Below are 26,750 nucleotides of genomic sequence, written 5' to 3'. Positions count from 1 at the left end.
TGCCGCTTATCCTCGGGCGAATGTGTGAGCCTATCCCCGCTGCCTTTGGATGAGAGGCGTGGTACAACCTGTATTGGTCGCCAGCCAATATCAGTGCACATATTGAAAAACAACTCATTCATACATGGCCAAAAGATCATGCAAACTCTATGCACAAGTGGAGAACCCATAGCCCACAGTTTTGTGAACCCACACCTAATAATAATAACAAATGGCTACAATTTTATGTTTGAGGATTCAATAAAAAAATACTCATTGCTTTGTACAGTGCTAAATAAATTTTCTTAATAATAGCAACAAAATATGTTACTTTAGTATACAATCATTTTGATGTTTATAAAATACACTTTTATTCCACTAGAGCAGGGGTCAGCAACCCGCGGCTCCAGAGCCGCATGTGGCTCTCCAGCCTCTTTGTTGCGGCTCCCTTTGCAATGTTTGAATATTTTTTAGCACCCGTGTGGTGAAAATGCACGTCTTTGTTATGAGTTTACAAAAATCCAACTTTGTGTGAGACCATGAATGCATCCTGACTGAGTTCTGACTGGTGACTGAATGAGCAGACAGGATGCTATCCAGTTCTCTCTGACAGGTTAACATGAAGGGAAATGAGTAATACTTTGAGTTATTTGAGTTATTAATTATTATTAATGAGTTATTTGACAATTCTAAAAAATAAATTAGAGCTCATTTAAAAACAAAAGTTTATCTCCAGTACTAGCAAGAGTACTCCAACTCGTCTTTTTTTTTTCCCTCCAATGTTGTTTTAAACATACAACGTTTTGCGGCTCCAGGCTATTTTTCTTTAGTGGGCAAGTGGGTGAAATGGCTCTTTTCATAGTAAAGGTTGCCGACCCCTGCACTAGAGGGTAGAAGATGACTGTGTATGAAGGCCTCCTCTTGTTCGCTTCACAGCAGCCATGTGGATAATTTAAAGAACAATATTTAAAACTGTTTAAATACTGAAATTATTTAGAACTAGAAAATAAAAAAGAATAAAACATGAGTTTTTAAACAAATGGCTACAATTTTATGTTTGGGGATTCAATAAAAAAATACTCATTGCTTTGTGCAGTGCTAAATAAATTTTCTTAATAATAGCAACAAAATATTACTTTAGTATACAATAATTTTGATGTTTATAAATACGCTTTTATTCCACTAGAGGGTAGAAGATGACTGTGTATGAAGGCCTCCTCTTGTTCGCTTCACAGCAGCCATGTGGATAATTAAAAGAAAAATATTTAAAACTGTTTAAATACTGAAATTATTTAGAACTAGAAAATAAAATAGAATAAAACATGAGTTCTTAAACAAATGGCTACAATTTTATGTTTGAGGATTCAATATAAAAAATGCTCATTGCTTTGTACAGTGCTAAATAAATGTTCTTAATAATTGCAACAAATTATGTTACTTGAGTATACAATCATTTTGATGTTTATAAATACACTTTTATTCCACTAGAGGGCAGAATGTGTATGAAGGCCTCCTCTTTTTCGCTTCACAGCAGCCATGTGGTCCTGAGGAAAGACAAAAAAAGAGACAGGTGTCTTTCTTACAATAACAGTATTTTCTTGCAAAGCACGTCTTTTCTACAACTTTTGATTTAAAAGAAAAACCTGCATTGCAACATGACAGGCGACCATTTTATGCGTATTGAAACTGTTAAAACTGTGTATTGTTTAATCCGGTTGAGGACATTATATGTTATACTGCTTTCTTTTCCACACGCCTAACCACGCATACTTGAAAATATGCTGAATGGTGAATTTGTGTGGTCCAAAAAGTCAATTACGCGCGCAATTACGCACCCACACAAATCTCTTTGTCGTCTGCCTTCTACTTGTAAAGAGGACCACATCAGGACCTCCAAGGCGTCATGTGACTCTGCATCTGCTCTCTCTTGATAACCAAGAGAGGGGGAGAAAGGAGAGAGCGAGAAGAGGGATGAGGAGGGGCTTGTTGCTATAAGATTCACTCACACACCATCAGCACCACACATTCGTACTCCCTCTAGCCATTCTTTGCCGCGTCTCTCCGCCTTTTTTTTGTGCGTAAATAACACGTTTACCTTTACGCACCGCTCAGGAAGGCGGAAGGTGCGCCAAGGCTCCCGCCATAACGCTTACCCACCTGCTCGCTCTCTGTTCTGGGCTCGATTATGGTCACAACCCCCGCGGTGCCAAGGTGGAGCCGCCGCGCGTTTCTCGGATCGGTGCGCTCCTCCAGGGGCTGGGATGCGCACCGGGCACCTCCCGCTTCCTGCCGAGCTTTGGGTCTGAGCAACGGGGGGAGGAGTCCAGTGCAGCCCCGGGGCGCCGAGCCAGGAGGACCCAGTCGACCCGGAGCAGGATGCCGGTGATGAGAGGGCTGCTGGCCCCGCAGAACACCTTCCTGGACACTATCGCCACACGCTTCGATGGCACCCGTGAGTAGTCACGATGTTCCTATAAACAAGTTAGTTTTACACTAACATACAGCCATACTACCCACTAGTAATGAATCATTTGTAATAATATTACAATTTATTCTGTGATTGCAAACATTCAGCAGCAGATTTCTACATTTCCATTCCAGTGTTTCTTCTGTGGCAATGATTGTGGTGTGAATAAAAGCTTGTTGTTGCCTTTTGGCTGCATGTGCACCATGCAGCAAGGGGGTGGGTACATCATGTGCACATGCTCAGGCTTCTGAGGTGACCACACTCCTTGGAGTGGTTTTGTAGTTCATTTCAGCTCTGAAGCTCACTTTGAGTCTTTTTCGATTTTCCTTTTCAGCGAGGGTGTTTTATTACGAACAGACGCGATGAGCAGTCCCAGTGTGTTTGGGCCCATGCTGAGCAGGTGGGCGGGTGTGAGATACTTGTGTTGCATTCAGGCTCTTCTTCTTATCCCTCAGTGATAATTGTTCTTCGTCTTAGCAAGACATTTTGAGACGAATATAGGCTTCTAACTTTTGTGGCAACAGTTGGATGAAGGTCCATTGCACAAAGCTCTGAGGAGTTTGGTGTGGAAGAATCATCAAACACTTTTGGTAATTCTGACTTTATTCATTCATTCATTTTCTACCGCTTATCCTCACGAGGGTCGCGGGGGTGCTGGAGCCTATCCCAGCTGACTTCATAAATGGAAAACAAATTCCAAAGAAGCCGTGCTTTCCACTTACAGTAGGTGGAATTGCTTTGTTTTGTATTCACTTATTGTTTGATGGACAACATTTTGAGAGTGGGTCCATTATTTTTTTAAATAAAAGATAAATTAAAATGAAATAAATAGTCTATCATACATTTTTGAGGGATATTACTTGTGGAGAAAAAGGCAACTTTCTCGCTGACCTCTGACATGTCATACTGTACGTGCTCCTGGATGAATTGAGGGAAAAAAAGTCTTGTAGAAGTGTGGAAGTGGTTGTTTTGAGTCCACATTTCTTTCAGTTTTCACTTCTTGTAGGTGTAATGTGTTAATTTATGGTACAGTATAGGTCTAGTAGGTATGTCACATATTGTACTTGACTTTGCACAATGGTGCTCAGACATCCTTCGAACGTAATAATAATAATTGAGAGCAGTCCTTTCATTTTTTTAAATCAAAGTAGATCCTAACACGCATATTTGGACTGGACTACAGAAAAGATGGTGAGCTAGGCAACTCTCTCTGTGACCTTTGGCCTCAGTACAGTATAATTTTTTTTCCTCTAAGAAGAGTGCAATCAGCTACACAAGGGGTACCAAGTTGCAATATCATGTCCTATGGGTGGAATAGCCACATGTCCCAATACTTTTAGTGTGTTCCACTTCATCAGTGGCTTCACTGTTTAATGACAGTAGATTTGCATCTACAATATAATAATAATAATAATGTCATCTGCATGATAGGAGAGGGGAGTGGGGTGCGTTGTTCACACACCATCACACATGCACACACACGTACACGCACACACACACAGGCCAAACCAAGACAAACCAAACAGACGGTGGATAGGGGAGCTGAGGAGATGAAAAACCATGCCTTTGTGTCTCTAGCTTTTGTCACGTCAAGACAAGGCTCAGCTCACCGCTTGTCTCAGAGAGTGCCCCCCCCCCCCCACTGGCCAATGTGCTAATAATTACACATCTCCAACAGCGCCGTGTACAGTCATTGTAATTAACTGCACTGATGTCAAGAATCCATTGTGGACTCCTTTTCGCGGCTGTCAGACGGGGTGGGGGGTTGCGCAATACGAGGAGAATGGTTGGAGTGGAGTGGGTTGGGGGCTGGGGGCCTGCTGGATGTGGCTCATGGGAGGAGGGGCTTTTCCATTATATTGCAATATGTCCCTGAAAGATGTGATATTACTGCCTGAATGAGACTCTATTGGAAAATGGCGAAGGCCACACGTGTTTGACTGATGTTTTGCATCCCAATGTGTGTATATTGTATAGTACATATAACAAAAATGCTGTTATTATATCAGGGGCACTTAAAGTGCAAAAAGGACAGGGTCTTAATTGAACTGAGTACTTTCATTAACTAATATATGGACTATTTTTTTTCTTGGTGTGCAATATCTCTGCGTCATATCATACATACATAAAATCTCTGTGCAATATATATATACTGTACAATATGTGTGTTATTGCAGTATTATTTGCTTCTACTATTATTGTATTACTTCCATCTCTCTTATTGAATTATTTTAAAGAACAGTTTATTGTCTGTCGGAAGCACTTTGGGCGTGTCACCAATCACAGCGGAGTGGGCGTGCCTGGAGGCAGGCCTTGGGTGAAATAAATTAAAACACTGTTTTGGCGGGAAGCACAAATCAAATGAAATACAGCTGGAATTGGTGCAGATTCTGGAAGTTCTAGAAAGTTTTCTGTGCAGGTTATTGCGTGTAGTTGCTCTATAGGAGTCCACAACTCAATACAAATTTCAGAAAAATGTGCATGTGTCCCTTTTAACTCAAATACACATTTTCTGGATGCCAACGACTTATGATACGGTACTTCCATCTTGTGGAGTTAATAAAAACAACACAAGGAGGTTGCCTACAGCCACAGCAATGTTTTGTGAACACAGACTAATTAGAAACCCGAGCAGTTATTTGCTTTTGTAGAGCACCCACCAAGCGACTGTAGAAGACGTGGTGGTTAATTGAATAGACTTGTTAATTGGAGCAATTATTGTGTTTGTTTTATATTTAATGTAGAGCAGTGAGTCAACTGCAAAATCATTGTGTATAAATAAAGTGGTCTCATACTTGTATGGTGTTGTGTTGGGAGTACCGGGTATTTGTCTGACTTCGTGTTCAGCTCCCAGTTTGTATTCAAACATGCAAGTGGGCGTGGCTTTGTGGGATCTTCTGAGCTTTTTATGAATACAGCAAAGCTAGGAGGAGCATTAGGAACATTTATGTAGTTTTCCTTTTTTCCTCCATCAATAATGATGTGATTAGTTTATACAATATGATTGATTGCCTGCATCTTGCAAATAGAAAAATGTGTCAAATGCTTCATCAGTCAGAGCATCTACTTAGCATAATTATGCTATTAGTAGATTAACGCGACTTCTCATGAAAGTCATTATTGTGGATGTGGGAAGACGTGAGGGTTACTGCTTTTTTGGGGGGTAAGTGAGCATGGGAAGTCTTTCCTAGAAATGCTGTGCATGTCTCAATCAATGCTCATTTGCCTCCTTCGGCAGGACAGCAGCAGCTGTGTGGGACCGCATCAGTCAATCGCTGCGATTAATTGAGTGGGCCTTGGCCTGGTTCTAATCAGGTTAGCGTACTGAGTGCCCTGCTCATCATGTTGTCATGTTCTGAGCGACGAGCTGCTGTCAAGACTCCTTGCGTGGCTTTTGGTCAGACATTTTAGTCAAACCAATGCCTTTATGCCAAACTGTTGATCTCATTGATCGGTGAGGACTGGCTACTGACAAGGATCTCATTGACTTGTACAGTACAATTCAAATTGGAACAGATTTAAAACTTAAAACTTTAAAATTTAAAACTATATTTTGGGATTACTTGAAAAATATGTGGGCGGCACGGCGGCACAGACCTCACAGCTCTGAGACCAGGGTTCAATTCCACCCTCAGCCATCTCTGTGTGGAGTTTGCATGTTCTCCCCGTGCATGCGTGGGTTTTCTCCGGGTACTCCGGTTTCCTCCCACATTCCAAAAACATGCTAGGTTAATTGGCGACTCCAAATTGTCCATCGGTATGAATGAATATGATATGAGTATACGATATGAGTGTGAATGGTTGTTTGTCTATATGTGCCCTGTGATTGGCTGGCGACCAGTCCAGGGTGTACCCCGCCTCTCGCCCAAAGACAGCTGGGATAGGCTCCAGCACCCCCGCAACCCTTGTGAGGATAAGCGGTAGAAAATGAATGAATGAATGAAAAATATGTTTCTCTTATGAAATAAAGGTATATCCCCAATCACTTTTGATTATGGCAAAATGTAGCATATAGCATTTTCATTGTAGCACATTTGCCAGAGCAGTTAGAACTCAATTTTGTGCTTAAAATGTTGCAGGATTTTTGTATTACGTGCTCATATAGTTATCTTTATACTAGACAAGGGCTTTATTCATTCATTCATTTTTTACCGCTTATCCTCAGAGGGTCGTGAGGGGTGCTAGAGCCTATCTCAGCTGTCTTCAAGCGAGAGGCGGGGTACACCCTGGACTGGTCGCCAGCCAATCACAGAACAAACAAACAACCATAACTATGGACAATTTGGAGTCACCAATTAACCTGGTGAGAACATGCAAACTCCACACAGAGATGGCCGAGGGTGGAATTGAACTCGGGTCTCCTAGCTGTGAGGTCTGCACGCTAACCACTCGACCGCCGTGCAGCCACCCCTTCAGAAGCAATGATTTTTTAAAGCGGGGTACACCCTGGACTGGTTGCCAGCCAATTACAGGGCACATATAGACAAACAACCATTCACACTCACATTCATACCTATGGACAATTTGGAGTCGCCAATTAACCTAGCATGTTTTTGGAATGTGGGAGGAAACCGGAGTACCCGGAGAAAACCCACGCATGCACGGGGAGAACATGCAAACTCCACACAGAGATGGCAGAGGGTGGAATTGAACTCGGGTTGCCACCACTCATCCGCTGTGAAGCCCGACAAGGGCTTTAAACTTCAGTAAAAACTCCATTACTGTACATTTACCCCACTTTATTTCAACAAACTATATGCTTTATTGCCCACAATACTAGACCACAAAAAGACCATTCATCTACTTTGCTCAAATAGCAGAGCTCTATCGCGGATAAGACCCTCTCATCGCTTACCCTCCATGTCTTCACTCTTTCATTACTGACGCCCATTCCCTCCATCTGCTTCTCATATCGTGTGTGTGCTCGAAAAAAGCTCACCATCTTGCACATGTGTATGTATGAGAGCACAGATTAGCCTTGAAGCTGTGGCATCACGTCTCAGGTGAGTGTCCCTCCCTGCGGTTTATCTGCTTAAACTCCCCTTATGTCGCTCAGATATAATGATAGGCCTGCTGATGGTAATGGCTTAGCTGTCATTCTCTCCATCATAAAACAGTGTGTTGTGTGGCCAACACACACCAGTACAGAACATGTGATGATTTATGCACTTTCCAACCATGAAATACAATGTATTGCTGACTAATGGTACAAATGTACGAAGTATGCCATTGTTGGCGATTACTGTGTCATGATACGGGAAATAAAGAGGCATCTCTAACCGGTAGCTGGTGTCTGTCGGGATGATTAATTAATTTTGTAAATATGGTGAAACGGTTTGAAGGTCATATAGACATACATCAGGCTTTGGTGGAGTACATGTTTTGAATTACAACCCTTTCACTATGCTATTCTGCAAATCAAATCAACTTTGATATACTATTATGTATTACTGCCACAGAATTGCCCCGCAAACTCCTTTAAAGGGCGAACACAATTCATTCAGGCATATTTTTATTATTTTTTTGGTTGAAACAGGACTTGAGATATCCAAACACCAGCCCGCCTTAACTTCCTAAACTTAATAAAATGCTCTAATGAATGCTTCTTACCACTGTTTCCTATTGTGTGGGATGTGTGGTCCACATGATATTAACAGCTGTGGCTGTAGGCAACCTGCTGATATAGCTTTTAAAAGTTGACTCGAAAAAATGGCAGTAGTTACATTTGAAATATCATGAGTTATCATGAGTAGTCCAGCATATTATACTTGCATTCATGAATTCAGTGTCTAGGTTCAAGGGTCTCCAACTTTCCCCCTGTCATGACACCTGTCATGGTATCACCATCATGGACACACAATGTGTTTACTTTCATTAAACAATTACACAAACAGTGTCTTGAGGACAATACATAATTAATATAAAGACAACACAAGAGCAAAATTGTTCAGCGACACTTAAAAAAAGTTAGTAGGTACCTCATGAGCCTGATACTCACTTTGTTGTTACAATGTGGTTGCCCAGTATGCAGAGACAGGCGCAATGTGTAGACAAAAAGAGCCTTTTAATTAGCACCAGCAGGTGCAGAAACTCACAGCAATGCTGACCAAACGGGACCCAAAACCGGCGGACCAATAAGGCTGCGTGAAACATAAAACTGGTAAGCCTACGAGGTAATCGGCAAATGAGACAGAATGTCGAGTTGACAGCATACGTAAGTACCAAACAATAGCCACGTATACATGGACCCAAATATTCCAATTCCATTCGGGTTATTTGCTCAAACTGAAATAATCTAACTTTTGTATACACCTCATTCCGAAAGAAAAGTGCAAATCCAAATGAATATGTAATCGGATTCACAGGGGTGGAATATTCCTTTCCCCAATCCGATTGAGGTATCTTGTGTTGTCTTGACATGAATTTTCATTTCATGCTGAAAAAGGTGATGATGGGTTTTAGATCTTATCGAGCCCTACACCTCAACCTGCCATTTAAGGTCGTCTGGGCAGCATTTGTTAATGGTTCGACAGACCTCCTTTAAAACGCAAGGAGATTGATCGTTCAAAGCAACTGCGCCCAGGCTTTGGAATGAACTTCCTCTCAACCTGCGTACTTTGGACTCAGTCGATGCCCTTAAAAAGGATCTAAAGACTTATTTGTTTAGACAATCATTTTAACTTATACTGACTCATATTTACTGATTTTATTTTTTATATGTGCATGATGTTTTTATGTTGTGAAGCGCTTTGTGTTTTTGTCTGTGAAACTCACTATAGCAATCAAGCTTAGTGGCTTTGAAAGGCATTTATTGGCATTTGACGATCACATGTTTTTTACTTAAAGTGGCCAATACTAATTGGTGACCAATCAAGGATCTCCAATTTAAATACAAACTCTGCAAAGGTTTTCTCTGGGTACTCCGGTTTCCTCCCACATTCCAAAAACATGCTAGGTTAATTGGCGACTCCAAATTGTCCATAGGTATGAATGTGAGTGTGAATGGTTGTTTGTCTATATGTGCCCTGTGATTGGCTGGCGACCAGTCCGGGGTGTACCCCGCCTCTTGCCTGAAGACAGCTGGGATAGGCTCCAGCAACGCCTGCGACCCTCGTGAGGATAAGCAATAGAAAATGAATGAATGAATGACTTTACTAAATTAAGTATTACTAAAGATATTGTTGTGAACGTTCTTTCCCATATACTTAATCCCTGTTTATGTTGTTGTCTACTTACCTCTGACAAACACAATACACACATATTTATTAAACAGGTTTATTGTATCCATGTACAGTACTTATAAATATGATTTATTTTAGCATCTGTAAGTTAAGTTTTGTTGGTGTAAACACCCTCCCTACAGAAACACCTTAGGTTTTTTAATTGGTGCTCTGTAGTAACAATGAAATTTGGTCAATGCCTACAAAAATACAGAACTGGGTACCCATCCCTACTTTTTACTCGTATAATGAGTTCACATTTTGCAAATAGCCTCTTTCCAATTATCACCTGCTTCCAACTAACGCTCCGTCCTCTTTCTGCTTTAGGTAAATAAACACCCCTGCTGTAATTACAGCATTTAAAATACATAATGCTGTTTTTTTTTTTTTTTTTTTTTTTTTTTTTTTTTTTACAAATTTGAACATGAACCACTCACCTACTAGCTTGTACTACACTCTGCTATTCATCCCACTGTCACAACAAGACCTGTGATTGAAGAGGACAGAAATAACACTAATTAGCCAAGCTCTGGAGTGCTTTATAATCAAGCACACCCTCCATAACACAATGTTGAGAGTGCCATTATTTTTTTCTTAATTGAACAATTTCCTTTTTGCACTTAATGTCAGATTATGGAGATGATTATGATGATGAATAATCAGTGAACTTTTCTCGGCTAATTAATTAAGAGGGAGCTCATTGCTGCTATGCAGTAGACGCTAGGAGGGTTTTGTTAACATTGTTGCTTTAAGAATCGCACATGCATCACACAAACACACACACATGCATACACACAGGAGCAGTGATGCTGGATGTCAGTCATACATTATTATTGACAATGTTTGCCTGCAGTGGATCATCGAGTGCTTTCACCTCCCACCTCCTGCAGATATGAACTGTGTAGGATGCAATGTGTTTGTGATTTAAAGCGAATGCTTATACACGGGATTTCTAATTAAAGATGGTGATTCTTCCTTCCTTCTCTCCCTTTAACAGCAAATTGCTTCGCCTTTTATGGTCATGTTCAGTGGAAATGTCAATTAAGTTTCATTAAGTGTGGAAGTACTAATATAGGAACAATCAGATTCGGTACCAATAAGTGATTCCTTTCTTTTTGTACGGCCATTGGACTGCCTGGAAGTAGAGCCGTGCAGCGGTTGATGACAATGGGGGGGGGGGGCCACGTGTGCTAAAAGTTTGTAGTAATGGCAGCAAATGAAGGCAATGAAGTCAAAGCGATGGCTTGCGCATTAGACGGCGGATCTCAGCTAACAGGCTCCACTAAGCAAGGGAAGGGTTGATTCAACCTGGGACTTGACTCATTCATTCATTCATTTTCTACCGCTTTTTCCTCACGAGGGTTGCGGGGGTGCTGGAGCCAATCCCAGCTGTCTTCGGGCGAGCGGCGGGGTACACCCTGGACTGGTCGCCAGCCAATCACAGGGCACATATAGACAAACAACCATTCACACTCACATTCATACCTATGGACAATTTGGAGTCACCAATTAACCTAGCATGTTTTTGGAATGTGGGAGGAAACCGGGTACCCGGAGAAAACTCACGCATGCACGGGGAGAACATGCAAACTCCACACCTGGGACTTGACTCTCGCTACAAAATGTTTGGAACTAGCCAGTAATGTAGTTGGCTTTCACTTGTATTTGTCCGATCAGGTTGTGATGGTCAATAGAATTAATTTTGGTTTTGAAAGACGATATTAGATCAACCATGTTTGGATTTCAGAATTTCTGGATTAATGTGGTTTGTGTTAAAATATGGGATATAATGTATTCTCAAGGTTGACAGATGGAGAATTGGATGTCGCCCCAAAGGGTGTCTTTTGAGCTTTACGTAAAAAAAAAAAAAAAAGACAGCCCCACACGGCCATAATTTATAGCAGACACATGGATGTGGCAGCGTTCTTAATAGCCACAGGCAGTATATGATGCAAATGCATGCATAAACATGAACATGACATGTGACTGTACAGCAGTTTAATAAAGTACTTCAAATGATGCCAGCAATGATGCTACTTTTAAGTATAACATTATTCATTCCTACACAAGGTAAAAAGAAGGGTAAGATCACTTCACAAATTCATTCCATAAAAATTGTGAAATCATTCAATAAAATCCCATAAATCATTCCATAAAACAATGAAACCCTTCCAAAAATACAAATAAAATACTTTCATTCATTCATTCATTCATTTTCTACCGCTTTTTCCTCACGCGGAGGGTGCTGGAGCCTATCCCAGCTGTCTTCGGGCAAGAGGCGGGGTACACCCTGGACTGGTCGCCAGCCAATCACAGGGCACATATAGACAAACAACCATTCACACTCACATTCATACCTATGGACAATTTGGAGTCACCAATTAACCTAGCATGTTTTTGGAATGTGGGAGGAAACCGGAGTACCCAGAGAAAACCCACGCATGCACGGGGAGAACATGCAAACTCCACACAGAGATGGCTGAGAGCGGAACCGAACCCCGGTCTCCTTGCTGTGAGGTCTGTGCGCTAACCACTAGACCGCCGTGCCGCCTAAAATACTTTCAGCTGCCATATAAATAGAATAGAAGTGTTTTCAGCTTAGATTTGCCGAAGTCGAGTATTGTCACACATCTTCTGAGAGACTGTTTTAGGTAGATTTTATTCATGCTGCCAGATTTTGGCAGCAGGAACCTGAAACACAGCATCAACCTGTGGACCTGCAGGAGATCACTACCTGAGCTTCTCAGAGATCCACATTAGCGCAAGACCATGAAATCTGCTTGTACACAAGCAGAGCTGTTCAAGTCTAGTCTCTGACCGACAGAGACCTGAGTACTGGACTAATATGGTCATATTTCCTGGTTTGAGTCATTAGTATCCGAGTTCCAATAAAAGTGCTTTGTACAAGTAGTTTATTATAATGATATTGGTTAGCTTGTGTAGCTACATGAGGTCAGACAGTATTTGTAATGGCAAGTGAGTGTACCTTTACTGCAAATGTAATTACTTCTATGAAGGAGTATTATGGCCACATTTTTCCCACAGAAATGCAATATATTTATAACAGTGGTGGGTTGCGGGTAGGTGAAATGACGTGAGTAACAAATATGAAAAACAAAACAAATATGCTTAGAACTACAAATGAACTTTCTCCTGACATTTCTTTTTCTATTGTAATGTCAAACGCAGCTAACCTTCAGTGAATCGTTTTTAGCGCTTGCTACTCCATAACAAGAAGAATACTAGATGTCAGAGTCACCTGAAGACCTCACTAGATTTATCATCAGTCTCTAGAGGGACTTGCTAAATATAGTGACAAAGTCGCTAAGTTGGCTACACTGATCTTGCCTGCTCCGTGCAATTGTTCTGCAAACGCACAGGACTTTCCGCTGTTCCGTTTCTATTTATTTTGTCAACCAAACATCTCGGTGACTGATGACTGTCTGAGGACGAATCCTTTTTCATCTCGATTTGTAGTTTGTTCCCCCATGGTTCCAATCATACCTCACCAATCGTCAACAGTTGTGCACATAAATAGCTGCTTCTCCTCCATAGCCCCTTTACCTCAAGGTGTTCCCCTTGAAGAGAAGTGCTTGGTCCTCTTCTCTTCATCCTCTACATCCTTCCGCTTGGCAATATCATCCGTCGACATGGCCTCAATTTCCACAACTACGTCAATGATATTCAACTATACATTTCTACCTCCATGAACTCCCAACATCTACTCCACCCTCACCAACTGCTTAGCTGATATCAAAACTTGGATGGAACAAAATTTACTTAAACTTAATAGTGACAAAACAGATCATCATCGGTCCCAAAAACATCACAACACCCACCCATAACTTCTATCATCAATTTGACAGTGCCACCCTCACCCGCAACCTTGGTATCCTCCTGGACCTCACCCTTTCATTTGAACCCCACATCAAACAGTTAACCCGGACTGCATTTTTCCATCTTAAGAACATAGCCCGACTCCGTCCATCACTTACATTCTCTGCCGCTGAATCCCTGATCCATGCATTCATCACCTCCAGAATCGACTACTGCAACAGTATTCTCGACGGTAAACCTTCCAAAACCCTCAACAAACTACAATATATTCAGAACTCCGCTGCCCGCCTCCTCACCTCCACCCGCTCCCGTCAACACATTACCCCTGTCCTCCAGTGGCTTCCCATTCCCCAACGCATTCACTTCAAAATTCTTCTCATCACCTACAAAGCCCTCCACGATCTAACTCCATCCCCCCATATCTCACAGACCTGCTCCATCCACACAATCCCCCACGTCCCCTTTGCTCCTCAGACTCCAACCTCCTGGCACTCCCCTGTAAGACCAAGCTCCGAACCTGGGGAGACAGAGCCTTCTCCATCGCTGCCCCCACCCTCTGGAACTCTTTGCCCCATTCACTCCATGCTTGCCCTGACCTTCCCACCTTCAAAAAACAACTAAAAACCCACCTCTTTAAATCTGTTTTTAATGTCTAACTTTTTATATCCGACTGCTGTGCCCCGCCCCTGTTTTTCTCATGTTTTAACTGTGCATTAACCAATGAATGTTGTATTTTGGTGTGTCTTCTACTCTGTTTACTTGTTTTTACTCAACGCCATTCTTCTGTAAAATGTCTTTGAGTATTTTGAAAAGTGCTATACAAATAAAATGTATTATTATTATTATTATTATTATGAGAAAACTGGGTTATGGCATACTAGCATACTAGCATACTGGCTCGTCCGTGTTGATTAGGTGACCTTGCTCAGTTGGCTTGAAGCTGAAATATTCCCACACTGTAAGCTTTTGGTTGTGCATGGTTCTTTTTCCTTCTGAACTTTTTTTTTAGCTTGCATTGCTCCTCACATTCTTCTGCTGTGTGTATTCTAGTGGCCCCGCCTCCTGTTTGTAGGCGAAAAAAGAGGAAAATAGACACACACTTACATTGCTCAATATGTTTAGCTGACATACACCCGCTTTAATTCTCCCAAATTATACAAACCAAATTACTGTTGGATTAAAAAATAATGATAAACCACTCCTACCTATACTTTACTTTGTTCATTCTTATTTTTTTCTCAGCACAAGACTCAAGGGCTCAAATGCAGTTAAAAACAGTTTCAAGAATTTGCTCCGGAAGAATAAATGATCTACCTTATCAGTTCTTAAAGAAGTCCTGCATAGCTCTCTATAATATTAATGAAGCCACATTTTCTAGTCAATGACCCCTCTGTCCTCCTGGTGAGTTGAAGGTTGTTGGCGGGCTACTTGGACCGGCTTCTCTCAGCCAGACTGCCAGTTGAACTGAGTCAGAGAGCCAAGTGACCCAAACAGGAAGTGGCAGCCGGAGCCAAGGGACCTGCTGCTGTCCTTGCGACCTCCATCTAAAGAAGACGGTTGGAAAAAATGCGTAGCCACATGGCCAAAATCTCTTCTGATGTCCCTACCCACAGCGTCTCAGCACTTCCTGTATGATAATCAATTCAGGGCGTATGTGGCGTGTATTTGTTTTTTCGGAACATCGCAAATGAACCTTTTATGGTGTCGTTAGTTGCACCATGACTCTCCACTTGCTAATCTCTTCCTGCTTTTGTGTAATTGCTGCAAATATTGACTTTAGCGAAGGAGGGCTTTTCCAGCGTAGCGACTGAACGATGCTAAAACACAGCATGCACCTGTTGCTGGACCGCACGTATCGGCTTTACTTTCAGCCTGTGCTTTGTGGTTCACGTATGCAGCAACAAAAGCCTTCTGTCATTATGCATATGTGCTCTTCTGTGTTTATTTTATTTATTTCATACAAATGTTGGTTGGTGTTCCATACAAGCAATAAACTTGGGAGTTGACCTGATCTGACCAGCTTACATTAGGTAGGATATTTGAAGCAATTAGTAGCATACTTCACCAGAATTCTACACGATATGAAGTATTGAGTCACTTGATCTTATACTTACACCAGGTATAAAGTCATTCCTTGTTTATTACAGTTAATTGGCTCCTGACATGACATTGATAAGTGATTTCCACAAAGTAGGATTCCTTATTTTAAATTGAATATTTTTGTAGTTAGAGATTCGAAAACTTGTTTACGACCTCCTACATGAATTAGTTTTAACATTATTAGAGTCCCCTGGACATGATCCTCTATAGCAGTGTTTTTCAACCTTTTTTGAGCCACGGCACGTTTTTTACATTGGAAAAATCTTGTGGCACACCACTAACCAAAAATGTTACAAAATGTCACCACGACCTCACACGTGCATCAAAAAGTCTATCGGAGGAACAAGGTAGGTTTTGCCACACGGACCAATATTACATTGCTCTGCCAGTCTTTACACCACAGACACTCGACAGTAGCCACGTTTACATGACAAGTTTTCTCTTTCCAAATGACCTTTCGGGAACAATGGTATCCATAGAAAGGAATATTCTAATCTCTTGTCTATATGCGCCGTGAAAATCAAACAGAATAGTCAATGGGTCATGTGCGGTAAAACGTAAACATCAACATCACGTGATACCGGCTTCCCCGAGTTTTTCTTTCACTTGTTGGAATAACTCCGTATTGCCAGTTTTTCTTCTGTCCAGTCTTGAAATTTTGTTTGAATCAGAAACAAACTTTGCTTAGCAGTCCAATGCCGATTGCTGGCCTCCATTTTTAAAAGTGAAGAACGTCTGGAGCTGCGTGTTACGTCATATCTGAGCATGCGCTGAAATAATGAACCCGGGATAAATTTAAACAGGAAAAGATCACATTCAATCTTACTAATATTTTATAACTAAACATGTTTTATATAGATATTCTATATAGATTCTTTTTTTAATAAAACTGGACTTATAAATAAAGTATAGAAGGATTTTAGATTCTGTTTCACAGATGGCGGTAATGCACACAAAAGCTGCTTGCCAACTGCCAATAAACAACAGAAGAAGAAAAACACCATGAAGAAGAACGCACCCTGACAAATTTCCGTTTGAGCGGGTACAAGATACGTCAATCGGATTGGTTAAAGGAATATTCCATCCCTGTTCAATTCTTTCCGTTTGAGCAAATATACCAAATGCAATTGGAATATTTGCACATTATAGTATGTATACTATTGATATAATGGCTATTGACATAATATTTGCAAATGATGATTAATCAATGTTAACTGTAAAAAGTGATATTGGATAATTCCTCACAGCACACCTGACGGTTTCTCAAGGTACACTTGAGAACTAATTAGCCAAGCTCATTTTATAGTAATTCCGTGTGTAAAATGTGTATTTTGCATGGTGACATTAGGATAAAGTTTGACATGAGCACTGATAAATAGATAAGTTTCCATCCTACATATTTATTCCACTCTGATGTTGGTATCCTTCCCTTTGAATCCATTTCATTTGAATGGACATGATTTAAGCTTCACTTTTTAGTCCACTCAGTATGGCTATGGTTTAAGTCTGCATATTCATTTCATAGCAAACAGAAGGGGAAAGTTGACCAATCATGATAAAGCAGTATCCATCCAAAGGTTGGTTTAACATTGATGTCTGTTAGAAGTAGAACATTTAGTAACATTGTCTTATTGTTGTATGAGCAACAAGTGGTTGCTTTTGTAAATAGTATAACCTGCTATCACTGCTGCATGTCCATGTTTGGGTGTGTTTACTGTGATTTACAAGTGTCCCTGAATGCAGCAGCAACTTGTATCCCAAAAGTTATGCAATGCACCTGAATGCACCTGTATTTTGATCCTGTTTGTTGGGTATGAAGTGTCTATTACTATTACTGGAATCTTTCCATGGTGTCCCAACTATAAAAGAACTGCTGCCCCCTTCTTAATACTATTAATAGTATTAATCTAAAATACAAAAATACATACAACAATAAAGCCTCATTTTCGAATCTCCACTCAAAGTTACAAGTTTTCACCGCTGGAGCTGTGCAAAGATAAATTAGAACACCAATAAAAATTAAATCTTCAAGATGAAACACTCTTAATGCACCAAGTAATCCTTCAGACGTACTTATTTGTTGATATGATGCACACTGAGCAAGGAACAACTTGCTGCTCTGTCTCCTTCCTGCTGCGGCGTTCAGGCACAATTGTAATTTTGAGTTTCAATTTCAGTTTCATTCAGTGTAGCTTTCAGGTGTGCCATTACTTTTGGCCAGCTTGTGTAATTTGTGCACTCATTGTTTTGTGATGAAATCCTCAGCTCAATTAATTTATTCGTCACTGTTATTCCCCCCTCACAGAAACAACTCTGACTGACTGGTACTCTTCTCTTGAGCTCTCAGCTGTCAAATTAATTGGCTGCATGTGTGAATCCACTTTCTATTCTGTTCGTGTGTGTGTGTGTGTGTGTGTGTGCATGTTTGTGTGTGTTTGGCAGTGAAAGATGAGATTGTGGGGTTCTTTCATGCCTTACATCTGTGGTTTCCAGCCGTTTGTGTTACCAAGCCGTCTCTTAATAAAACTAGAGTCATAAGATTACGCAATTATGGCACAGTGTCAGATTGATGAGAGATATGTTGTATACTGGCTGCTCCTGGCTGCTATGTATTGTGATGTCGGGTGCTTTTTGCCGAAGAAAATGTTAATAATGCTCAATTATGACCCTGGCGATAAAGACTAAAAAGAGCCTGTTGCATCAGTAACAGCAGGAGGCGGCAATATTCCAGGTCCTGCAGCGTTTCATACACAGTGTGCTGCATGGAATGTAAAGATTCACGAGAAACCACAATAAAACAGCAATGAATGTGTACATGCGATTAATATTGTAGGACCCGAGTGCACAGGGGTCCTTCTGTCAGCAACCACACATACAAATAGTGCAGGAAGTACAGGTGGAGGAGGTACTTTATGTAGCGATGCAGTAGTGGCAAATCTGCTTTTCTTTATAAGCTCAATTATAAGATATTTACCTGGGCAAGTCAAAAACCGTCCACATTTGTCATCCGTCCGAATGAGCAAACTGTCCTGATGATGATAGATGCTTCATTTATTGCCAAGAGAACTTCATATTTCTAGCAGCTCTGCAAGAGATGATGATAAATGTTTAATATTGTGTCCACAATCGACACATACTATGTGGGGGTGCTGGAGCCTATCCCAGTTGTCTTCGGTCGAAAGACAGGGTACACCCTGGACTGGTCACCAGCCAATCACAGGGCACATATAGACAAAAAACCATTCACACTCACATTCATACTTATGGACAATTTGGAGTCACCAATTAACCTAGCATGTTTTTGGAATGTGGGAGGAAACCGGAGTACCCGGAGAAAACCCACGCATGCACGGGGAGAACATGCAAACTCCACACAGAGATGCCCGAATATGGAATCGAACTAGGGTCTCCTAGCTGTGTGGTTATCATTTGTTTTGGGTTTTTTTTTCATCATCAGTGATGCCTTACCTCTAGTGGTTAGCGCGCAGACCTCACAGCTAGGAGACCAGGGTTCAATTCCACCCTCGGCCATCTCTGTGTGGAGTTTGCATGTTCTCCCCGTGCATGCGTGGGTTTTCCTCCCATATTCTAAAAACATGCTAGGTTAATTGGCAACTCCAAATTGTCCATAGGTATGAATGTGAGTGTGAATGGTTGTTTGTCTATATGTGCCCTGTGATTGGCTGGCGACCAGTCCAGGGTGTACCCCGCCTCTCGCCCATAGACAGCTGGGATAGGCTCCAGAATCCCCCGCGACCCTCGTGAGGAAAAAGCGGTAGAAAATGAATGAATGAATGAATGCTGCCTTACCGCCAGCTGCACTGCTTGTATGAATGTTACCTTCAAAGTCACCTGTAAAGTTAGTAATCGTCTTATGTTGCCAACAGTTTGACTTCATAACAGATCATTTCTGGTTCTGTTATTTCCTGTGGACATATACAGTATACAGTATTTGTGTAACAGTGCTGAAATAGATTGCATCTCTCTTCATGAGGCTTTCCACACCTGTTGTGGTGCTGAAAAGACACACATGCCGCAGCAGCAGTGTTGACTTTTCATCTGGTGTCTTATGCAGCTGTTCTTATTAATAGAAATAATGAACAACAATGAAATGTGTTAGAACGAGCATGGTGAGAAAAGGACGCTTTGTTGTTCTAGTGTCCTTTCCAATGTTTTTTTTTTGTACACTTGTCTGACTCACACATTATTGCTTAGGCTGGAAAAACAAAGACTTTGTTTAAATCCTGATGATGTGTATGAAGTGTCAATTGTTAGCACGCTGTCAATCATACAATAGCTCCACCTAAAACCATTCTGATTACTTGATCCAGCACCCAAAGTCTGACTAAAAGAAGTAATGGAAGCGCAGATAGATCACCCGCACTAAAGCATGTGCAGAGCTGATGGACTGAGGAAGAAAACGGGAACATGGAATATTTATCAGCCCTTAATGGAGGAGGAGGAGGGAGTGTGTAGTGGGTAGGTGTCTTGACTGTTTTCATTTGCATTCATTAATATTGTCACCAGGCTCCTCCGACACATTAAGCTAACTTTTGTCCTTTTTCTTCCACGGACACCTTACCTTCCAGTAGTAGGAACTCATAAGTAATGATGTGAAACGCAGTGTGGGGTTAAATTTGGCCTGGGCCACACTCAGGATTGGCTCCAGTTCAATTGGATTGGAAAGCCCATGTTTAATTTAATCAGTTCTGCATTTTGCTTGTAAAATTTCAATGTCAGAAGTTTGCGTCAAGACCAGAATAATAAGCAAATGAGCCAACTTAATCCGTGATTTGTTTGCTTTTCCCCTACTGGAAATCATTTAAATATAATTAATAAAATGTTGGCTGCACGGTGATCAAGTGGTTAGCAGGCCACACACTTAGGAGACCCCAGTTCGATTCCACTCTCGGCCATCTCTGTGTGGAGTTTGCATGTTCTCCCCGTGCATGCGTGGGTTTTCTCCGGGTACTCCGGTTTCCTCCCACATTCCAAAAACATGCTAGGTTAATTGGCGACTCCAAATTGTCCATAGGTATGAATGTGAGTGTGAATGGTTGTTTGTCTATATGTGCCCTGTGATTGTCTGGCGACCAGTCCAGGGTGTACCCCGCCTCTCACCCGAAGACAGCTGGGATAGGCTCCAACATTATCCTTGCGGTAGAAAATGAATAATACAATGTTTACCTCTTCTACTAATGTAAACATAAGTTAACCACTCTTGCTGAGACAACAAAACCCTACCTGAGTTTGGAAAACAAGTGACCGTGTGTATTGTGATGAGGAGTCTTCATCTCTCTTTTGTTAAGGCCATAAAGTCTCACAAAAGTAGCCACAAAAAGCCAAAGAAAAAGGAAAAAAACACAAGCTTTGCTAAACTTTCACACTCTCTCCTGACATCTCATGTTCATCACCTAAGAGGTTTTCGGTAACTTTAGAGGCATATTTTCCAGTCATTTCTTGATGTAATTCCAAATTTCCTGACCTCAGGGAGGTGACACATATTACAAGTATGGTTTTATTAGGATGGCAAGCCTCTTAGCGAACACATCCACAAATTTCCTGTCAAGCAGCGACAATAAGCCACAATTTGCCGCAAGGTGCTAAGGGATTAAGTGTACGTGCCAACGGGGGTGTTTTGCCATGTCAACTGTGGCACGTGTGCGGCGACCGATTCATCAGGTCTGAAACGAGCATCAGATTGCAATCGCTCACAAACTGTAAGAGTCCCCTGTAATCTGTTTATAAAAGTTTATCTGTGCACTTTATGGGTCCGTTCCGCCTTTACGTCTGTCCCTTTGTTTATTTATTCATCTGACAGCTTGCCTCCAAACTGCTGCAGTTTTTTTGTTTGTTTGTCCACCTGTCTATCCATCTGTCTCAAGGCCACCCCTCCCTCCATGCAACACACACACACTGTTCGTAGGACCCCACGATCCATGGGGAATGAGGGGGGCACTTTACACAAGGGGGCACATTCTCTGCAAATGTGCAACCAGGAAGCTGATTGTGTGAGACACCAATTCAGACAAAGGCAGGAGAGAAAAATGAAAGGACAATATAATACTGTGTTTGTTGCCTCAATGATTGACAGCATCAGAATAAGTGTAGAAAATGGCAGAATTCACCACTTCACCTGTAAGGCCCTTGTGGTGTAATGGTACAGTCTATATTACTGTATTACCTATTACTTTGTGCAACATATTAATCATTATCACATACTACAGTATTAATTGGCCCTGTACCCTAGAAACCGCCCATGAATGATACGGAAAAAGGCCGAAATGATACTGTGTCAAAGCCCAGGGCAGTGATACTGATAAAATATAGAGTTTAACCATGTCCAGTATCAGCCCCTGTAGCTGTCCACTCAGAGCGCGCTGCTCTGGTATCGTGCCCGTGAAACAACCAATCAGAGAACAGCGCACGAGCGTGAACACACAGCGTTTGTTTTGCTATCGTCTGTGCTCTGTCAATATGTCAGCGGTTAAATAGTAAATAGTATAGTAAATATTAGTATAATAGTAAATATTAAATAGTACTTGATAATAAGCTCATGATTAAATAGTATGTGATAATACGCTCATGATTAAATAGTATGTGATAATAAGATCATCACATGGTTTGTCTGGTATCAGGCCAGGTATCATGCCCCCAAGGCACGCTATACTATACTTATAACCTATAAGTATAGCTTGGTTCAAGCCAGACTTCCCTCTCCCAAACTACTTCGTTCAGCTCCTCCTGGCGGTTCCTGAGGCATTCCCAGGCCAGTTGAGAGACATAGTCTCACCAACCTGGGTCTTGACCAAGGCCTTCTACACTCAAAAAAATAACTAATTGGACTACCTCAATTAAATTGTTGGCAGAATTTCCATCCAATTAAGCCCTAAATTAAAAAATAGTAAAAAAAAAAAAAAAAAAAAAGTATATTCGTACATTGTAATATATTTGTGTTAGTTGATCTTGTTTTTTATCTTGTTGATCTAAGTCAAATTAAACTAAGAGAGCTAACAAAATACAAATGAAACGGTTCTATCCAAATCTACAGGTAACACAAATTAATTTCATTACTGGTCGAATGTAATGAAACTGGTGGGCACTGCCCCTGCCTGCAAAAAATGCTAAATTGGCACTAACATGAAACACATTGCCAGGCAGGAGTCCGAGACACAACCTGACTAGATGTCCGTGCCACCTCATCTGTCTCCTCTCAATGCGGAGGAGCAGCGGTTCTACTCTGTGTTTCTTCTGGAAAACAGTGCTTCTCACCTTTTCTCTAAGGTCTGGCCACCCCATGGAGAAAACTCATTTCGTCTGCTTGTACCTGCACTCTTGTCCTTTCGGTCACTTCCAAAAACTCATGACAATAGGTGGGGTTAGGAACATGGTAAATTGACCGGTAAATTGAAAGCTTTGCCTTTCGGCTCAGCTTCCTCTACATCACAACGGACCAATCACTGCATCACTGCAGGCACCGCACCAATCCGCCTGTCGATATCATGTTCCCAAGAGCTCACTACTCATGGGAGGGGGTAGTAGGAGGGGGTAGTGTAGTATCACCCTACCTGTACTTTGGTGGGTCTGCCACACTGACTTAAAAACCTAAAAATATCATTATTCTCTATGTTAATTTTAATTCTAATGGATTTTTTGGGGGCACTTCTCATTCAATAGTTTAAGGAAGTGTGTCCGACCTTTTAAATGGTAGAGCAAATGTGTCCATCCTTTTTAGCATCTCTTTAAAGTGAACAGTTGTCAGTTACATATGAGTATGGCTTGTTGTTGTATGCAAATTTTCCATGCTGTGCTCCAGTCTGAGTTGTCCATGCTGACTTCACTTGAACTAGGAATGAGTCGTTCTGAGTTGAAGTTGCCCGCAGCCTGCTCCTTTCTTACTTTACTGTATGTGTAGCTAACTTAAGGGAGGAGATATGAGTGAACGCCACCTGAATGGCTGCTGTCTCGGGGATGAGGCAATAATAGAGAGAATAAACACAAACAAAAGAGAAAAACACAAAATGAGTCAGAGTCAAAACAAACGAATACACTTTTCTAGTTCATTGTTCTGATTTGGGTTCTGGTTTGAGTCGAGGGTATACACAAAAATACACAACTATAACTACAAAATTAATGTATGTTTTATGTACAACATGTTACCAACAACTGCTGTTTTATCGTTCAGTTGAATTTTCCTTTCCAAAAGGGAATTGTTTCAGAATGTCACAAAATGTTTTTTTAATGTCCTTTAATTCACTTTAGGCTACTGTGCAGATTCATCTGGGAAATGTTTCAAATGATGATCATCCCAGTTATGATGTTGCTTCGGAAAAGGAAGTGACACAGCTCTGGTCTGTATTGTATTTATGTAGTATACAGTATGTCATTTTAGTTCAACAGATCTATAGTTTGGTTGTGGTAGTGATGAAGCAGTGGTAAAACTGTCCATAACGAAATCCATAAAGTGCTTTACATACTGTATGTCATTGAGTTTTCAGAAGCAGTGTTTCCCACAGACTCGCATTCTCACTGTGACGGGGGTTAATAATCTCATCATAAAAACAACGTCCATAAACATGGAGAATTCTTAATAGTCAGCGGTGAATCGATCTGTGGCAGTCAAATTTCACGAGTGACTAGAGCAAATGAATGTGTGGGAAACATCGCAGTGGCTGCAGTAACACCCCTTATGTACATCTAATTATCCACTGGCTCAGTATAAATCATATCTAGACTCAAGTTGGCATATTTCCTTGAACACAAACATTGTTCTGCCTTGTTGTATACGCCAAGATTTCTTTACAATTTTTCTCAGATATGAATGATTAGGAAACATGTGCCAAATTGATCTCTCTTTACAGTCTCCGTGGGGGCAGTGACTGGAGAAAAAGAGGATATTATAATATTGACTTCATGCCAGTGAGGCTTATTTAATTTGATTTGAGCAAGCAAGAGAGGATTCTTGACTTCCCCTCGTGCATAGTCGCATATATATCAAGATCATTAAGCCAATACAACGTCCCACGTCCATGAAGAGATGCCGAAATGAAAGTAAAAGGAAGCCACATCACAATACTCTGAACTTTGCTGATGTCAAACTGGCCTTTTCACCCTGGGAGGAATGAATTATGAGCTCCCGAACGTGTGAGGCTGACCCCTCTTGGTAAGGATACAAATCTCATTAGCTGCCTTCAGGCCCAGAACAAAGAGCAAAGGACAGGTGCACAGGGAACAAGAGAATCCAAAATGATGAGGACAAATAAAAAGTCTGAGGACATTCTACCTTCACCTTCACCTTCTTCAGCAAGATGGTGGTGTGTTTGGGCATGTTATTATGTTACAAATCTGCCATTTGGCCCAGTTTCCCAAAAGAGTAACTCGTGATCTGCTTCACAATGCCACAGTGCATGTTACCAGCCAATGAACTGCAGCTCCCTGGTGTCCGCTGCACTCATGCAGCCTTAGACTGTGACACGACAACACATCATGTCATTTGTATTGCCAGCTATTTAGGTAATAGTGGTGTGTAAAGTATAAAGTAAGTAAAGATAATGATAATAACAATAATAATATTACAGTGATAATAATAAAGGGCGGCACGGCGGTCTAGTGGTTCGCGCGTAGACCTCACAGCTAGGAGACCAGGGTTCAATTCCACCCTCGGGCACATGCAGAGGTAGATAAATCTGCTGGATGCTGACTCATCACGATACTTCAAATGCAGCTGCTGCCATCAAAAAAACTACATCACGAGGTTGTCTACAGCCACAGCTGCTAATGCCGGTTTTATTTGCCCCCGTGTGAGAAGAAACACGGCGGTTATTTGCTCTTGCAGATAGTGTTATAGTATAGGAACCTGCAGTTAAATGAATAAAGTTAATTCATCTAAATACATTTACAATATCATTAAATTAAGAATGGGCTGCACGGTGGATGAGTGGTTTGTGCGCAGACCTCACAGCTAGGAGACCAGGGTTCAGTTCCACCCTCGGCCATCTCTGTGTGGAGTTTGCATGTTCTCCCCGTGCATGCGTGGGTTTTCTCCGGGTACTCCGGTTTCCTCCCACATTCCAAAAACATGCTAGGTTAATTGGTGACTCCAAATTGTCCATAGGTATGAATGTGAGTGTGAATGGTTGTTTGTCTATATGTGCCCTGTGATTGTCTGGCGACCAGTCCAGGGTGTACCCCGCCTCTCGCCCGAAGACAGCAGGGATAGGCTCCAGCACCCCCCGCGACCCTCATGAGGATAAGCGGTAGAAAATGAATGAATGAATGTTTCATATATTTGCCCAAAAAAAAAAAGTTATGTAAAGTTATACTGTAACAAAAATGTTGCTGAAAAGTGCGGGTATTAGAGGCAGTTCCCCACCAGATTCAGATGTTGGAGCTGTTTTTCCAACATATTACTGTCCTTCAACGTTGTGCAATTTGGAATTTGAACGCAAATTTTGGGAAAGACATGCCACTAATGTTGCACAAATGTTTACATCGTAAAGTGCCATCATGCATAACTTTTCACGACACCCCATCTAAGCCAGTTCAAACACTTGAACTGCGATTATGTAAGATAATTGTAGTTAAGGAAACATTTGTCACTGTTGGAATTGCACTAGAAATCCCTAAAATTGCAATTTTGACCTGATCTTAAACAAGACCATCTTGTGTAAGGATGACCCTTTGCACGTTCCGTCAAGTCATATAAATGAAAGGCGGCCTGTCAATAATTAGTGTTTTAATGAGGCCACAAGACCAACAAGGCTTCAGGCAACTAGCACCAACATAGGATTACATTGATGAAGGCAAACCTGTAGACTTTTTTTTTTTACCCAATTTTTTACCTTTTCTCCAATGATTTCTCTTTTGACAAGACTGGTTTCTGGCTAATTTTGTCGAGAGAAGCTGGGCCTGTTTTTGAATGCCAGCAGTGGTAAAAATATCTTTTTCCTTGGCGGATTCTGACAGGTCTTTTAAGGGCCAAGTCATTTACAATATAATGCCAGTCTGGCTGTTCAAGCTCAGGCTTTCCATTGAATGACATAAGGCATAGGCATATACAATGTGCCCTCTTAAACTAATCGTAAAGATGATGTTTTTGTTTGGTCAGTGTTGTGCCATCGGTCAGAAACATCTCCGCTGCAATCAGG

The 26,750-nt window shown here is 41.3% G+C and overlaps 1 protein-coding gene across 3 annotated transcripts in view; it reads left to right on the top strand.

Moving 5' to 3' along the window:
• Positions 1-26,750, top strand: part of kcnh3 (potassium voltage-gated channel, subfamily H (eag-related), member 3) — an 86,701-nt gene that overhangs the window by 1,302 nt on the left and 58,649 nt on the right. For 2 of the 3 annotated variants that reach the window (XM_058081687.1, XM_058081685.1), the window contains exon 1: positions 1,999-2,431. In XM_058081687.1, coding sequence (XP_057937670.1) covers positions 2,356-2,431 — 76 coding nt within the window. In that variant the 5' untranslated portion in view covers positions 1,999-2,355. Of the gene's footprint in view, positions 1-1,998; positions 2,432-26,750 lie in introns of those variants that run through there. The other variant, XM_058081686.1, reaches the window with a different exon arrangement.

Source organism: Doryrhamphus excisus, chromosome 9, assembly GCF_030265055.1.
Source record: "Doryrhamphus excisus isolate RoL2022-K1 chromosome 9, RoL_Dexc_1.0, whole genome shotgun sequence".
Classification (NCBI taxonomy): domain Eukaryota; kingdom Metazoa; phylum Chordata; class Actinopteri; order Syngnathiformes; family Syngnathidae; genus Doryrhamphus; species Doryrhamphus excisus.
This window is presented reverse-complemented; position numbering and strand designations above follow the sequence as displayed.